The 15,807-nt window shown below is 39.1% G+C and overlaps 1 protein-coding gene across 2 annotated transcripts; it reads left to right on the forward strand.

The window, feature by feature from the left end:
• The first annotated feature begins 1,475 nt into the window (after positions 1-1,475).
• Positions 1,476-15,438, forward strand: LOC124863539. Of its 2 annotated transcripts, XM_047357951.1 has the most exons (8): positions 1,476-2,268; positions 7,415-7,511; positions 9,420-9,476; positions 9,923-10,116; positions 10,863-11,051; positions 13,163-13,964; positions 14,129-14,291; positions 15,102-15,438. In XM_047357951.1, the coding sequence occupies exons 1-7, from the start codon at positions 2,200-2,202 to the stop codon at positions 14,272-14,274; spliced, it is 1,554 nt and encodes a 517-aa protein (XP_047213907.1). In that variant the 5' UTR covers positions 1,476-2,199; the 3' UTR covers positions 14,275-14,291; positions 15,102-15,438. The 2 variants fall into 2 exon arrangements, with proteins under 2 accessions (XP_047213907.1, XP_047213909.1); XM_047357953.1 differs by lacking the exon at positions 1,476-2,268 and having other exon boundaries at positions 7,427-7,507.
• Positions 15,439-15,807: the final 369 nt, after the last annotated feature.

Consider the following 15,807-nt stretch of genomic DNA (forward strand, 5'->3'; position numbering starts at 1 on the left):
GCACAGTTACAGTTGTCAGATTTGCTGTGGTAATGAAGAGGTTGATAGATGATAGGTTGACAGATAAGGTTAGACAGGAATCTCCATAAACTATGATGTTTACATTAACATTGTAAACTGTGGTGAGATTGGGGACAGGTACAGGAAAATAAAGAGAAACGGAGGTTTGAAGGAATGAAGGTTAGCTAGAGCAAGACAGAATATATGTGTGTGGATGAGAAGGACTCAAGTGGAGCTGTGATGTTCCATGGAACAGAGATAAAGTAGGTGGAGGATTTTAAATACTTAGAATCAACTGTCCAGAGCGATGGTGAGTGTGAAAAAGAGGTGAAGAAATACGTCCAAGCAAGTTGGAACAGGGGGAGAAAAGTGTCAGGTGTATTGTGTGATAATAGTGTCAACGAGAATGAATGGAAAACTGTACAAGACAGAGGTGAGACCAGTGATGTTGTACAGCTTGGAGACAGTGGCACTGAGGGTCAGACAAGAGGCAGAGGCATGGGTAGCAGAGATGAAGATGTTGAGGTTCCATTTGGTTGTTACGAGGATGGATAACATCCGTAAGGAATACACAGACAGCTCATGTTAGATGTGTTATGATGATGATATGAAGGTTTTCAGAGAGGAGGAGAATGTTGTAGATGAATTTGAATGTCCTGGGGAGGTATGTAGAGCTCACAGAGTCTGAGGTCAACAGGGGGCTGTGTTTGGTGACTTGGTAATGCAGCAAAGATTTACTTACTTTTATCTAGAATTATGCTTTATGACTTATTTCCTGATTTACTTTTGTAAGATCGAAATTATTTCTACAAGCTCAGAAATGTACATACACCCCAATTAATATTTGGTTGTGTGTCTTGTTAAAACATCCAGTTGTTTCCAAGTTCGAACCATCTGATCCAGATGGTCCACCTTAGATAAAGTACTTTTTTAGCACTCTAGCTTTTTGTTCAGTAACAAAACATACGTTTGGAGGAATCAAAATCAGATTTTGAAACTTTGGAACACTGTATGAATTCACAAGCATGGTAGTGACAGCATAATGCTGTGGGTATGTTCTGTTAACGTTTTTTTTATTTTAAATAACTAAGTTTAAAGCAACTTTACATTTTCCTCCAAATAGTGGAATTACTCAATAAATATAAGATTTTTCCCTCACCATCTATCGCTCATAACATGTAAAAATATTACAAACACAATTTATTTGTATCTTAGGTAGCAGACTCCAAAGTCAGCTGGACAACCCATACAAACACACAAATAGACAAAAACAACTTGTTATTGGCTCACAATTATCTGCATAAATCAAGACTGAGAATTTAGTGCTGCACACCAACAATGATGTCGCTCAGTTGCACGCAGATTATGACTTATTCTTCAGACAGGGGGCGGGAGAGGGAAGGAGCCGAGCAATAGAGTCTATTGGAAACCAGCCCTTCCTAACAGCACCAGCATCACCACAGCGTAATCAGGCTGGTCCAGGGCATAAGCCACACAGCACTTTGCTCGCTGATAAGACTCCTTGGAAGAAGAAGAGAGCAAACCACCATCCTGAGCTGCCGCAGTACATTTCAGCAGTGGAGCTGGTTTCTGAGACGCTTCACGGTTAATGGAGGATGGACATTAGACTGATGGAAAGAGAAGTCGATTTTAAATTTTTTTTTTGTTTGTTTTGGACTGTTTTTAAAAGTTCATGTTAACATCGGAATGCTTAAAAAAAACGTTTCGTAGCTCTGCTCCTATTCGTTCGTGTCTCTTCGTGAAGTTTGAACCTTTTTGCATAGGAATGTCTCTTAATATTTTCATTTATTTTTTTATTTATTGAATTTTGAGCTCTCTTTTTTCCCCTGAAGCTACACAAGGAAAATTGAACACTGAGTGGTTTTATAAACAAGTTTAAGAAAAACATATTGGGTTTTAGAAAGAAAAAAAAAGCCAAGAAGTAAAAGCTGGAGCTGTATTATCGCAACGGGTTTACGTTTTGAGTGGGACTGAACGAGTTTGGAGCACCTTTTTCCTCCGCGGACTCTGCTAAGGGGGTCACGCAGCAGGACAGAGCTCACAGGCGCGCGTAGTTCCGCGAGGGGAGCCGCTGCCTCCTCCTCCCCCTCCTGCCCGCGCGCCGTGCTGAGGAGAGAGGCTCGCTCGCGCTTCCATAAATGCCCGGTCCGTTGGAGAGGCTCGAGGCTGGGCAGCAAGATGAGCTCGTGGGTACAGCTGCTGCTGCTCGCGTTGCTGGCGGCGTGTGCGGAGTTTGGCGTGGCCGAGGTGAGTTAAAAATAAAATAAAGGAATCACGAAGTTTACTGCGACACCTAATAAACCTGCCGCACCACCTTAGAAATATCACAGAAAACCTCGAGCTTACACTCTGTTAGACATTTAGATGACTATTAAGGCTGTATTGAAAAATAAACACTTATAAATAACTTAGGCTAATATTAAAGTATATTTATTGGCGTTTAATTTGCCAATGATCGTAACAACAACCTATCACTAGGTGAGAATTTTTGAGGTTTCTGTGCCTTAACTATTTAGTTTGATCATGTTTTGATGTAAAATGTATTTTTCCATGAAACACAAGATTTAGTGCACCTGCTTCGGCATACACTAAAGGTTTTCCTGTGAGGTGGTTAGTTGTTACAGAGAACACCCATTATTTCCCACAATAGAGGCTGTGGGACCAGAAAAATGAAGAGCCAGTGGTTAATGTAACCAGGAAGAGGGCGACGTTAATTTAGAAGTGATGCTTTCATACACTCTAATAAACTGAATAAACTGATGGGTTACAAAGTACCCAAGTTCGGTCCAACATGGAACACCGATCCCCTGATTTAACACAATTCATTAATGGATTTTCCTGGTTTATAACCCAAAAAATGGTGACTGATGTCTAGCATTAAGACTACCATAACTTGAATCACTAAGCAATAATACTACTCGTAATACTTAGGGAAATATTTAGGAATAGTAATATTAATTATTTATATATAAGGAAAAATGAATGATTTTAATCAATCTACTTTTTTATATGTGTTTTTACCTCGCATGGTTGTGGGGGTGAATGCACCCTAACATCACACAGGACAAATAACCATCCACATACATGCCTGAGAGTAAAAAGAGAGACCAATTAAACTCACATGCATGTTTTTGGAAGGTCGGGGGAAACTGCAGTACCCAGAACAGAACCACGCAGTGTTTGGGAGGACATGCAATGGCCACACAGAAATCCACTTGTCAGGCTTCGAAGTAACAAAGCTAACTGCCGTCCCATTGATTCAATAAAGTCAACTGTGCAACAGGAGGAATATCTCTCTGTTCCCATTTTGTAGAGCAAGTGTGCCACTGACCCTGCAATGCAAACGGACCCACCACATGCCAAAAAGAAAAAGCAGACAATGACATTGTGCCAACTGCACCACCATGCAGCTTACAAAGAATGGTTTTTATTTTAGTTTTTCTTACCAAACTGCATTAAAGTTAAATAGAAATCTGAAAATATAGATGACAATATCATAATGTCTAACAAGACTTGTAGGAAAACAATTACATTTGGATAGCAAAATTCCTGCAATATCACCATATAACACTGTTTAAAATATATCCTGTCTATACTGACTTCATGGCTAATGCTTTAGTTAAAGTGTAAATGTTGAACCAAGCTGGCACTAGCTTCTACTAGCTATTCCGCAAGAGAAAATGTTATCTTAATTGAACTAGTTCTTTAGTTTGAACTAAAGTTATTAACTCAACCCACTGACATTAATGTTACTCACGCAGCAAAATATTTCTTTTTAATCTCTTATTTCAATCTGTTGTGGTGATTTAGGTTGCTAGCCCAACATACAGGTCATGTAATGAGGCTTCTTTATGTCTCTTGTCTAATCCAACAAACTGGATCTCAGTTTTATATCCATGCTTATATCCATGCACATAAATGGTTATAAAACACATACATGATCATATGTTTGGTTAAGGCTACCCAACTTGTATGTCCCAACAGCATAAACCTAAAATTTGTGTTAAAGGAATAAATCACAATTTTTTAGAGTGTATGTGCTAATCAAGATGTAGAGCACCATCAAGCTGCAACATCTAGCTCTAAATACCATCGATTCCCTTACATTTGTGTTTTTACTTCTGGTCAACACTTTTGAGTCTTTGCTTCATTACAGTGCATATCTGCTGATGAAGCTTGTTCCAAAACCAAGCAGCAATAAAACTAGAACGCAGCGCTAGAGTTGGATGAAGTCTGACCATCAGCTCTGTTCAAACAGGAAATCTAAACCTCACCAAGGGTCCTATGTAGGTCAAATGAGACTTGACCACAAAAAAAGAAAAACAGCAAATTTATTCCTGAAAGAATCTGAAGCTGATATCAGGTTGGATTTTATCAGCTGTTCTGCTTCCACTGATTTCTTCTGTGTGCCTGAACCAGGCAAGTCATCTCAACAATGATTAGTCTGTGCCACTGACCTTTAAAACTAAACTGGGTTGAAGTACAAATCAGCCTAGTTGGTCATGGGAAGTGGTGTTATATACACAGAAAATAAAAGGGATCTGTTTTATCATGCTGTTAGAGTGGCATTCCTACAAGACTGTAAGCTTATGTAGTCCATGTAGTCTGCCATGATTTTGAGATCCTCACATAAAGGTAGATATTTGATCTGTGAGGGATGGCTTTAGCTTGCTGTCATCAACGTGTCTTCTCATCTTCTATCGTTAGCAGTTACCACATAGAAAGGACATTTTAAATTTGACTGTACTTTATAGGGGAAAGTTGTTTAAGCTTTGAGGTACACAACCAGGAATTCCCCAGGTCTAATTTTAAAGATCAAGGATTCGCAGCTGGGAAATCATCACAGCTGTACGTTCTGTTACTTGTTAAAAGAAAAAAATAATGAACATCTTGCCATATATGAGAAAAAAATTTGAAATGTCAAAAATATACTTTTGCGCAAAGCACCCCTTTTCCTGGCTAAAAGGTAAACTATGACTGTGGAATTAATTAAACTCCCAGTTGTTCACTCGCTGCTATGTTGCGCACGTGCTGGCATGCTCTCTGAGCCTGGATGTGAAACCTCCTACATGTGCTGTGTCTGCTGCTGCACTGCCGCCAGCAAATTCGACCCTCTAATTATGTACGATTAGATGTTCTCCCTCCTTCTCCTTCCCCTTCGGGATGCAGCCGCTGCCTGTACCTGGGACTCCTCAGGGTGTCTGCAGGCTCTTCAGGGAGATGAGATATTGCCTCAGGTGCTAACGACTGGTTTATGACAAAATTGGTGTTTTTTAAACTGTTTAAAATAACAAGAGCGAGATGACTTACGTTTTCTTAGATCTGCAGCAGAATATAGTTTGTTTTGGGGGAAGCCATGCCAATTTCGAGACTGCCATGAGACAACCCTTATTAGAAGCAGGTTAATTGTATACACCTTGTGGAAGTATATTTAACCACTGGAACTTTTTCACATTTTGGCCTGTTACAACCACAAAAGTGTGATGGGCATTTTTATAAAGAGAAGCAGGAAATGGGTTTCTCTGAAGAAGCTAAGACCTGAGACTTTGGTTGAGGTTCAATATCCAGCAAGACAACAACTCTATGTATACAACCCCAGCTACAGCTGAATTGCTCAGAGCTAGGGTGTCCAACTCCAGTCCTTAAGAACCAATATTCTGCATGTTTTAGATGTTCCCTGGTTAAACACCTGAATCAAATGATTTTAGTAGGCCTCTGCAGAACTTGATCAAACAGAGAAGTAAGTCATCATCTCAGCAGGGCACATATATTACACGCAGAGACACCAGCTCTTGAGGACTGAGGTTGGCCATCTCTGGGTTAGATTAAAGCATGTTCATGTGCAAGAATGGTCCAGTCAAAGTTCAGACATAAGTACAATTGAGAATTAGTGGTGAAACTAGAAAAATTGACGTTCAAAGCCCCTCTCCATCCAATCTGATGAAGTCTGGGCAATTTTGCAATAAAGAACATTTCAGTCTATAGACGTGCAAAGCTTGTAGAGACAGACCTAGAAAAATATACAGCTGTAACTGCAGTGAAAGGTTGTTTCACAAAGAGTTGACTCAGGAGGTCTGAACAAATACAACCACATGTTTCATACATTTCAAAATGTTCATAACAATGGGTCATTTTAATTCCACTAATTCTACGCTACGGTTACGCTCTATTTAACAATTTATCTCTATCAAATAAAATCCCAATAAAATAAGTTTGTGTTTGCAACCTGACAGAAAGTTCAAGGAGTATGACGTTTGATGTGAAAATATCTTATAAAATCCAGATTTTCTGTCAAATTCATGTAATCGCATGTTTACCATTTCTGGCAGACCACTCTGCATCTGTTTGTTTGCCCGAGTCGAGGTGTTTATTTAATATTTCCTGCTTAGACAGAAATTGCCGTGTCAGCAGGCACCACTGCGAACAAAGGCACACACCCTATAATTACCATCAGACACAATTAGCCAAGTCGGCTGGCTCGCTCCATTGGCAAAGAGAGGAAATAATCATGATGAGTCCTCAGGGGCATCGGTGGAGCTAGTGGAAAGGGATGTGAGTGTAATACAGCGGGCATTTCCCTGTTGTATTATCTGACTCTGTAGAATGGTGTGCGTAGGGTTAGAGTGCATGTTCATGCACGGATGCCTGCTAGCTGCTTGGATTCAGTATGTTCTCCAGAAGCTGAATGAAATTACCCAGTTACATTTACGGGACTGCATTCATTAAACATTTAATTGCTGTTTGCAACATAACTTGTTTAAAATATTTGTATTGGCGTCTGTTCTCCAGATAAGACAACAAATCAAGTGAACCCAATTCACAGAGTTTAAACCAAAATTAGGAAGAGCCTCAACCCACGTCTAATCCCTATCCATTTCAGCCTCACTCTTATTCATCTATTATTCCCCCTTTTTTATCCAGATGCACCCCTTCTCTCATCCTCTCTATATCACTCCTTCCCCCACTTCCTGACTGCTTTCTTGCTCCTTTGACCCCTAAATGTTAGCAGATGAGAAGACACAACGCCAATAGTCATTCACCCTGCTCTTAGTGACCATTGTGTGTCTACTTTGGTTAATTCCCCCCTCCCTTGCAGGCTGTCTCTTGCCTGTTAATGACCAAGGAGGGGGTTAAACCCACAGTCAGATCTCTAGAATCACAAAGTTGATCTGTTCTGAGGTTTTTATTTAGATACTTTGGAAATATTTGGTCAGATGCTTTTAAAGACGACCAAAATTACAGAAGTGCTGCAGTTTTATTCCGTCTCATACTGATTAATATGCTCATGTGAGCTTCTGAATGATGTACAACATACATTATCTCTGTTTTGCGTGTTTGCATTGCGAGTTCAGAGTGTTTTTTTATTATGGCTGATATTATTGTTGTATTTTAGGAGGACGCTCTGCCTGCAGCCCTGGTGGAGCTGGTTAGAAACAGCCCTATCACTTCCATAGAGGACCTCCAGCTGCTGCTGCTCACTGACTCCGTAGGTAAAGACCCAAAGCTTTTTTAACTTTACAGACACATAGAATCAGTTTTAATGATATTGTGATGAAAGTTTAAACCAAAAATCTTTTGTAATCTGGCATCTAAATTCATTCTCTGGATGCCCCTTTTTTAAAATTTGTCTCTTTTTTTCTTATTTTCTTGTAAAAAATATGTTTTACAAGAGAAGTATTCACACATCCCTAGCACTTTGCATGTTAATGTTATCACACAAATGACTACCTTTTTTTGCTTGCTAAATGCTGCTGGTGTCACCACTGGGTGCTGGTCATTTCACCTCTCTAATATTAAGTATCTTTCCAGATTTTGTTGTTGCTTTTCTGACTTTTTCAGGTACAAAATATTGCCATATGCAGCATGTGTCAATCCACAGTGATGCTGCTGCTGCTCCTCTTGTCGTCTTTCTTTACTTGCACTGACTTTTCAGAACATGACCGTCCAAAGCATAATTGTTCGGCCTTGGAAAGGGACAGAAGCCTACATCAGACAAGAGACAGAACAAAATAAGACCAAACTTGCACAATGGTATATGCCAGAACAATAGTATTATCTTTTCTTTTTTAGAATTATGTAGTTTTTGTGATCAGTCAGTCAGTAATTTTCTACCACTTCCATAGTGGGTCGCAGGGAAGCTGGTGCCTATCTCCAGGAGTCTATGGGTGGGAGGCAGGGTACACCCTGGACAGATCGCCAGTCCATCGCAGGGCAACAGTGCAGCATTTATAACAAAGTGATCACAAAAAGATTTGTGAATGTTTTGTTATTGGTCAATTTGTAAGTTAAAATTGAACAATATTTTTAATTAAATGCACAGTCTTAGTGTAGACTTATCTGGTTAGGCGTGAGCACTCAAAAAAATGTTTGATTTTTAACTAGATTTGATCAAATGCTGTCCAGATTCCCTAAAAAGTATGAGATAGGCACCTGATTCATAGCTACAAAGCAAAATAACAGACAAGGTTTCAAGTCCAAAACACTGACCTTCATACCATGGGTTCAGAAATATAGTGGACTTTAATATTGCGTGACACAAGATCTTGTTACACAAATGTTTGACAAGTTGCTCTGTTTCTACCCTAACTGCAAGAAGAAAACATTCCCAGTGATAAACCAAACACCATAAAGTGCAAATAATTTAACAACACATTTCTAATAAGCAATAAACTCCACCTTAGATTTGTTTTTTACTTGCTTTGCGGTTGTTCTAATTATATTGAAACAGATTCAGAAAACAACTTTACATTGGTTTCTATTAGGAATGAGATTCTCACAGCATGATAACCATGAATACAAAAAAACCACAGTTTCATAGTATTTAAACACTGACTTAAAATAAAAATGCATAAAATAATGCAGCAGTTTCCGTGTACGTGTTGTGGAGGATTTTAAAACAGTAGAGGAATGAAATTATAGTAAACTGATGTCAGCTGGCTAATTAGTTGGGTTATCTGCTTAGGTAGTCAATAATAAGCTGCTTAACAGCCTAGCCTTACAACTGTGGATTTTAAAAAGTGTCTCCTTAATATGCATTGCCATGTTTTTCTTTACTGGAAATATTACAGAACAGGCAATCTTTTTCTTTCTTGTCAGCTGGGAATAAGTGTAGTAGCCTTCATATAGCCAGCTTACTGGCAGTGCACAGCAATGAGTGGAGAAGGGCCAGCACGGCATTAACTCTATGCTCTACACAGCTTGAAGAACTACAAAGCTCATGCCCTTCCTCTGCCATCTCATTAGGAGAACTTTCAACTGTAGAAACTATTATATTTCTGCAGGTATAAACTGTGACACCTTAAGACCATAGTACTACTCCAACCCCAGTCTCTATCCACACAGCAAAAAGTATTTAGCTTGCTCTAGTGGGATAAACGATGTTTATGTTTTTGTCTCAGATGAGGAGGAAGGTAACTCTGCAGCCAATGGAGGTCACAGATTACCACGGAGCCTCGGTAAGCCAAATCTCTCGTTTTATTTGGTTGTGGGGTGGTAATTCGGTTGTACTCCAAATTGTCAATTATTTTGCATTCCATGAGGTTCGTTGCCACATCTTAGTGCATCATTTCTGCTAAAGGGACTCTCATTAGTTATGTTGGCTAAGAAGTGCTTTGCCAGTCTGCCTGGAAGGTGATTAATGGGTATGATTTTAGTGACAGGAGAAAATCTTTTCCCATTAGCCTTTTGTCATTGTTTTTATAAAGCAGAAGTCTCAATTTCCAAACAGTGATCTATAACAGGTCTTTGTTGATCTTTGAGTGTTCTTTTAAATACAAGTCCTTGTGTATTAACAATAAAAAAATTCTAACTCTCAAAACGTATTGTCCATTAATCAAACTTCAGACAGGGCTTATATCAACGTTGCCACTGAAGCTTTAGTGTGTTGCACTTGTTCCTTCAGACGCTCAGCCCGCCCAGCAGGCTCAGTGTAAAGTTCGCACAGAAGTGGTCGAGGTCACCAGAGCCATGTTAGACCGCAGCAATGCCAACTTTCTGCTGTGGCCTCCGTGTGTGGAAGTTCAGCGCTGCTCTGGCTGCTGCAACACCAAGAGCCTGCAGTGCGTTCCCGTTGTCACGCACACCAGATACTTGCAGGTAAATGAGCATACACACACACACAAACACACACTTACACCATCAAGATATGTGCTTGGAGACTCAAAAGTGTTGTAACAAAACATTTTGATTGATACATTTCAAGGGTTTTGTAAACCTAGAGAAATCTTTGGTAGCATTGCAGCAATCAAAGCCTTCTTATAATTGCTTACCAGCTTTTTGCATTTCATCATATTGTCTGATGATTTGTCTTGTGATATTGGAAGGCCCTCTAGCCATCACCATAATCTTTAACTCCCTCCGCAGGTTCTGTAATCTGGCTCGGCCGCTCCAAAAATATTTGTTATAAATTCCAGCTAAAAGAAACTTGTTGGACAAATTAAAAGATCACGTCAAATCTAAATCTCCCTGGAGTAGTAATAGTTTTGGTATTAGCTATAATTAATGAATTCAAAATTACTAATGGGCAAAAACAACTGGATTTTTAGTTTCTAGCCAGCCTATCACTGATTAGGCCAGGTAAGCATAAAATTGACCAATGCTGGTCAGCGTCTGATTTCTCTGTGGATTTCTCGTAGCTCACAATGAGAAACAACAAAATTGTAGCTTAGGTTATTTTACAAATTAAAAAGTTACCTCCATTTGTTGTCTTGCAGCATTTAATTTTTGAGCACATAAAACAGGCATATCTTTATATACCCATTCCTAAATACCCCCACGCAATGTGCTTTTGTTCAACTCAGAGTACCTCCCAGTAACTCCCATCCACTTTTCAACCTCTCCAGGTCATGAAGATTGAGTACATCAACAAAAGACCCACTTATGGTAAAGCTATAGTGTCAGTCGTGGATCATGTGGAGTGCAGATGTCAGTCTGCTCAGCGTGCTGCTGTACTCAAGAAGAAATCCTCTCACAGACTGCACAGTCACCTGCATCAAAATCAGACACACAGCCCAGGATCTGTGCAAGGACAGGTACAGCTTTTACTCTGCGAGTTATCTGTTTGCTGGATAAAGGCTTTAATCTTAATACCTGCTGTACATTATACATAATAAGCCATATGTTATACTGTATTGCTAAACCATCTCTTAACACTTCAGGGCACTGACAAACATCTGGTGTTGGCATGAGATCAATTTAGCTACTTTACCATGTGGTGGGTGGTCTTAGTAGATTGGTCTTGATTCCAACAGATACTATCAAACCTAATCAAATTCTTATCCACTGAGTTTACTCCTCCTCCTGTGTCTGTGTGATTTATGAGAAGACAGAGGCAGCATAGTGGGTGGAATTTGACTTTTATGCCCTTGAGCCGGCTAAAATGGTTGATGCAAAGATGCGTTGGTGAGTAGCCGTGTAGTGGGGGTTGATGTGGGCAATGGTCCATTATACTCAACAGTGTTACCGTCACTTATTGGTTCTGCATTGCCAGCTTTATTTTGTAAGAACACATTAACAAAGGTAGCTTAAAGAAGGACTAGTCTTAGAGGCCATATTGTGGTACTGTAATGTAAAAAAGGCCTTTTGTTGCATTCCTGTGGCCATTCCTTAACAGATTTTGTAGAATCCGCAACACTGTTGTTGGTAGAGCAAGTTGCTACTGTTGGAGACTGCTGTTACTATGTGCTCGGTGGGATCCGTCTGCAAAATGTTTGAGTGGCAGGCAAATAGAATGATCAGAGATTTTCTGGCCGATTTCCAATCATCGATTTTGTAAAGCTCTAACCTGCGCATATTGATTTTAGCCAATTCTGGTTTGTCTTGAAGAACTCTAAATAACAACAAAATAGTTTTTCACTTTCTGGATAAACTGAAAATGTATCTATCTAAAATTATTTATAGCAAATTTTAACAATAAAACATAGCTGTCTGTCTTTCTCATCAAAACTCTCCAAAACCATTAAAATCATCTAGGTTATGACACAAACATTGTAAATAAAACCTAACTGAAAACAATTAGAGCATATCTCATTTACAAGACAGATTCAAGCTTGGTGCTTTTATTTGCATATCTGTTATTGTTTTGCATCTGAAAATGTAACAGGCACTTTATCACAAAATAGTAATTTCTTTCTACAACATCTACATAAAATACAGGTAGTGACCAAGTTAACAATGAAGAAAGAATAAAACTAAATTGCAGTTAGATGTGTTAGATTGTTAAATGTGTTTTTTATGTTAGAAGCTGAGGAAGTGTCTCACTGTGTGGGAGAGAGCAGTCAGTATTACACAGCTCTGCAGCTTAAAATGATTTTTCTCTTATATGAAAACAAAGACAAAATGATTACAGACTTGATATTGAGAATTGTGTTTAGCTATTATATTATCATTTAGCAAAATTAGTATGGCTAGTATAATAACTCACATTTTCAATGTGTAATGCCTGTAGAGTTAGTAGATCCTTACATTAACTCTATAACTTTGAAAGGCTGCAACCATTTCCTAATCCAGCAGTATTCAAAATAGCTAGTAATACTTGAAAGGATGAAATTAAAAAACTGCTGTAATACATTCAGCTTCCTGTCATCTGCTGACATCTAATTGCCTGAACAGTCGACATTCCTCCGTAGAAAACATAGACAGGTTTTATGCTTCTTCTGATGCCTGATACTGAAAATAGCTAACTGAGTTTACTTCACTTAGTAACAGTTTCATTAATGTAGACTGTTATTGTCAGGTAGCGCTCACGTATGGTGCATTTATTGATCAGAAGAAAAGATTTTATTTTTAATTTCTGACCATGACAACCCCTGTTGAGATCTGGTCAAGTGCAGAAACAGCCAGTCCTGATCACCAGCTGATTTCTCTACATCTCTGACGACAAGTCTCAAAGTGTCATGTAAATGGGAGCGTGCAGGTTTTCTAACCAGACACTGTGTCAATGTGTCAAAATGTTAGCGAGCTCATTGAGGCCATGACTTGTCGGAGTATGGGTATCTTGTAAGATAGACAAATGCTGGATAAGTGCAAAGAAAATAGAATATTTACTATTTACCATCTACATATTTTATGACTTATATGCGAAATGCTTCTATAGTTTGAACTTGAGGAAACAGCATATTAAATATTTTATTTTGCTGTCAAGGTGAAGGTGCACTCCAAGAATAAACTCCATCAGTTGGATGAGCTGAAACAAAATCAGAGGGCTGATCTGGAGGATTTCCTGGAACAGCAATGGGACCCCAGAGGAGACACCATTCATCATCCTGGAGATGGGTACAGTGTTGCTGGAGAAGACGTGTCTCTGTCTGAGGAGACTGTTTTCTTTCCTCCGCACTGGGCTCATAACTTTACCAGGGTTCTTGGGACGGAAGATCAAATGGAGGCACAGGAGAATGTGGGGAGCAGGAATGTTGAGGTTTCTAAAGACAAATCAGGACCCTCTATGGGTGATGTGGGTGTGGAAGCAAAGACAAGGTTGGGAGAAGACGGGTTAAACAGCACTGAAGGCAATACTAAAACAGGACACAAAGACACACAAACGCATAACCCTCTAGGGCAAGATGACAAATCCAAACCTTTTAGAAGCCATAATGGTGTTGCTGAGAAGCCTCAAGCCATGTTCAATCCTAGTGAGGAAACCCTCATTGAAGTAAAAAGCATGTTCCGACCGACCAAAGAACCAAATCCAGAGCCTCGACAACTGGCAGGAAGGAGAGAAAATGAGACTCCGGATGTGGAAAGGATGTTACAAACCGAGGAGGAAAAATTAGAGGCTGAGAGAAAAGAGCTTCTCCTTCTCCACAAAAGGTTGAATGAAGAGAAGGAATTACTGCGACAGCAGAAAATGAAGCAGGAGGAGGAGGAAAGGCTGAAAGAAAAGGAGACACACAGTCAACATCTCCAACATAGGAAACATCATCATCTGCATACAACATCAAAAACAGGTAAAACAACAAAAGAGGTGTGAAGTAAACTGTTCAGTGACTAAAACACAAAGTTAAACTAAATGCTAGTTTAACCTACTAGTAATAACTAATATTTAAATGACCAGAAGAGTAAAAGTAATCAGAAGGGTTTTTGCATTTTCTCTTTACTTCCACTCTCACAGAGACAACAACAACCACAGCTACTACACAGAAAGCATCGGCTTCAACAGAACCCAGACGCCCAGTTCGTCCAAACCCTCCAAAACGAAGAATGAGGAAGAATCGCATACGGATCAGCAAGGCAGCAATGAGAGCAATGCTCATGTAGGACTGGAATTAAACCAGGTGAGCTCACAGATAAGTGCAAAATAAAGATAGATACATATCCTAAATAGGCATAGGCCAGTAACTGGTATCAAGATTTCAAAGGTTTTACAGAAATGTTCCTTCATACTATTTAAAGTCCTTTTAATGATATGCCAGAGAAACGATTGTCTCCGACAGTATGGAGCCTAGACTAGTCCTGCCCCTGTGCACACTGCTGCTCAGTTGGCTGAAGGAAAGGTTAACAAGACAGGCATATCCAGCTATTGGAAATACAGTATGTCCTGACTGACATTGTGTAGAAACCTAAGTGGTGCCACTCAGTTCTTCTATTAGTGTAATGTTGTTTTAAAACTACAATTGATAAGCTTTGATTGGTTGAGCAAATAGCCTGAGTATATACCTAGTCAATATCAGCCTATTAGACTCCTAGTCTTTTGTTATAAAGGGCAGAACAACAAAATGCTATAATATTCTGTGCAATAATCACCTCAACTTTACTATATTTAGAGGTTATTTTATGTGTTTGTTTCAGTCTGTGTATCAAAGTAAAAAAATTTATTATAATACAACTACCATAAGCTATGTTATTTTGCCAGCAGTAGGGATGATTGTTGCTATTCAGTTTTCAATTAAAGTAAATTGATAAAGTTGTAGTTTTTGTTTTACATTTTGACTTAAATACTGTGATAATGCAGAGTTATATTGTTTTAATCAGCCCATGTCTTAGTTTAACCCCAATCCATATAATAACCTTGTAAACAGAAAATTATGTAAAACTGTAGGAAGAATTGCAAGTGTTCAACCTATCATCATGTATTTTACCTCCAGGGACACATGGAGAATATGTTGCAAGGTGGGAAATATCCAACGATAAAGCCAGATGACTCCTTTGGTTTAAGTATTTATTTGTCAGTAACCTGGTTGTCCAGTGAGATCTCCTTGGTAACACTACTAATGACTGTCTGCTGAACCTGTAACTGTCTCTGGATGGACTACAACACAGATTAAGAGGGAAAAAGGGAATATGAACAAAGGATGGACCTTCTCTGGAACATGCTTCCTACTCTGAAAATTTGATATTGTGAAGTACCAAATGGCACCCAAAGACAGACAAAGTGTGCACAAGGTGCACAAGCTCAGTGACTGTGTGGGACTGAAGAAGCATGTGGAAAATAGTGCAATGTCTGTGGATCCATGCTTAGATATCATTAAAGAGTGACACTGCACTTAAATGTCAACAGCCAAGACTGTATGGGAGTTTTTGGTAGATGTAATACCACTAGCAAATTAAAATACAGACTACTTTTGGTGAAAACGTAACAAAATTGGATTTAACTGTTACGCTAAAAATGGCAAATTACATAATGTTTGAGACAATCATCAACCCTGAATTTTCAGTTTAATAATGATCATCAGGTCAAAGAAACAATGATGGTTTCTTTTTAACCATATTTCATAAAATGTAACTCATTGCAAACACTGGAATAGCAAAGATATGCTTAGCAAGCAAAAACAGCAGTTTAGATGCCTTGCA

Source organism: Girardinichthys multiradiatus, chromosome X (assembly GCF_021462225.1).
Source record: "Girardinichthys multiradiatus isolate DD_20200921_A chromosome X, DD_fGirMul_XY1, whole genome shotgun sequence".
In the NCBI taxonomy this organism is placed as follows: Eukaryota; Metazoa; Chordata; class Actinopteri; order Cyprinodontiformes; family Goodeidae; genus Girardinichthys; species Girardinichthys multiradiatus.

Coding starts and splice junctions, on each gene's coding strand:
- LOC124863539 (XM_047357951.1), top strand. CDS start 2,200: ATGAGCTCGTGGGTACAGCTGCTGCTGCTCGCGTTGCTGGCGGCGTGT. Junction 2,269..7,414: donor CGGAGTTTGGCGTGGCCGAG/GTGAGTTAAAAA, acceptor GTTGTATTTTAG/GAGGACGCTCTGCCTGCAGC. Junction 11,052..13,162: donor CAGGATCTGTGCAAGGACAG/GTACAGCTTTTA, acceptor TTTGCTGTCAAG/GTGAAGGTGCACTCCAAGAA.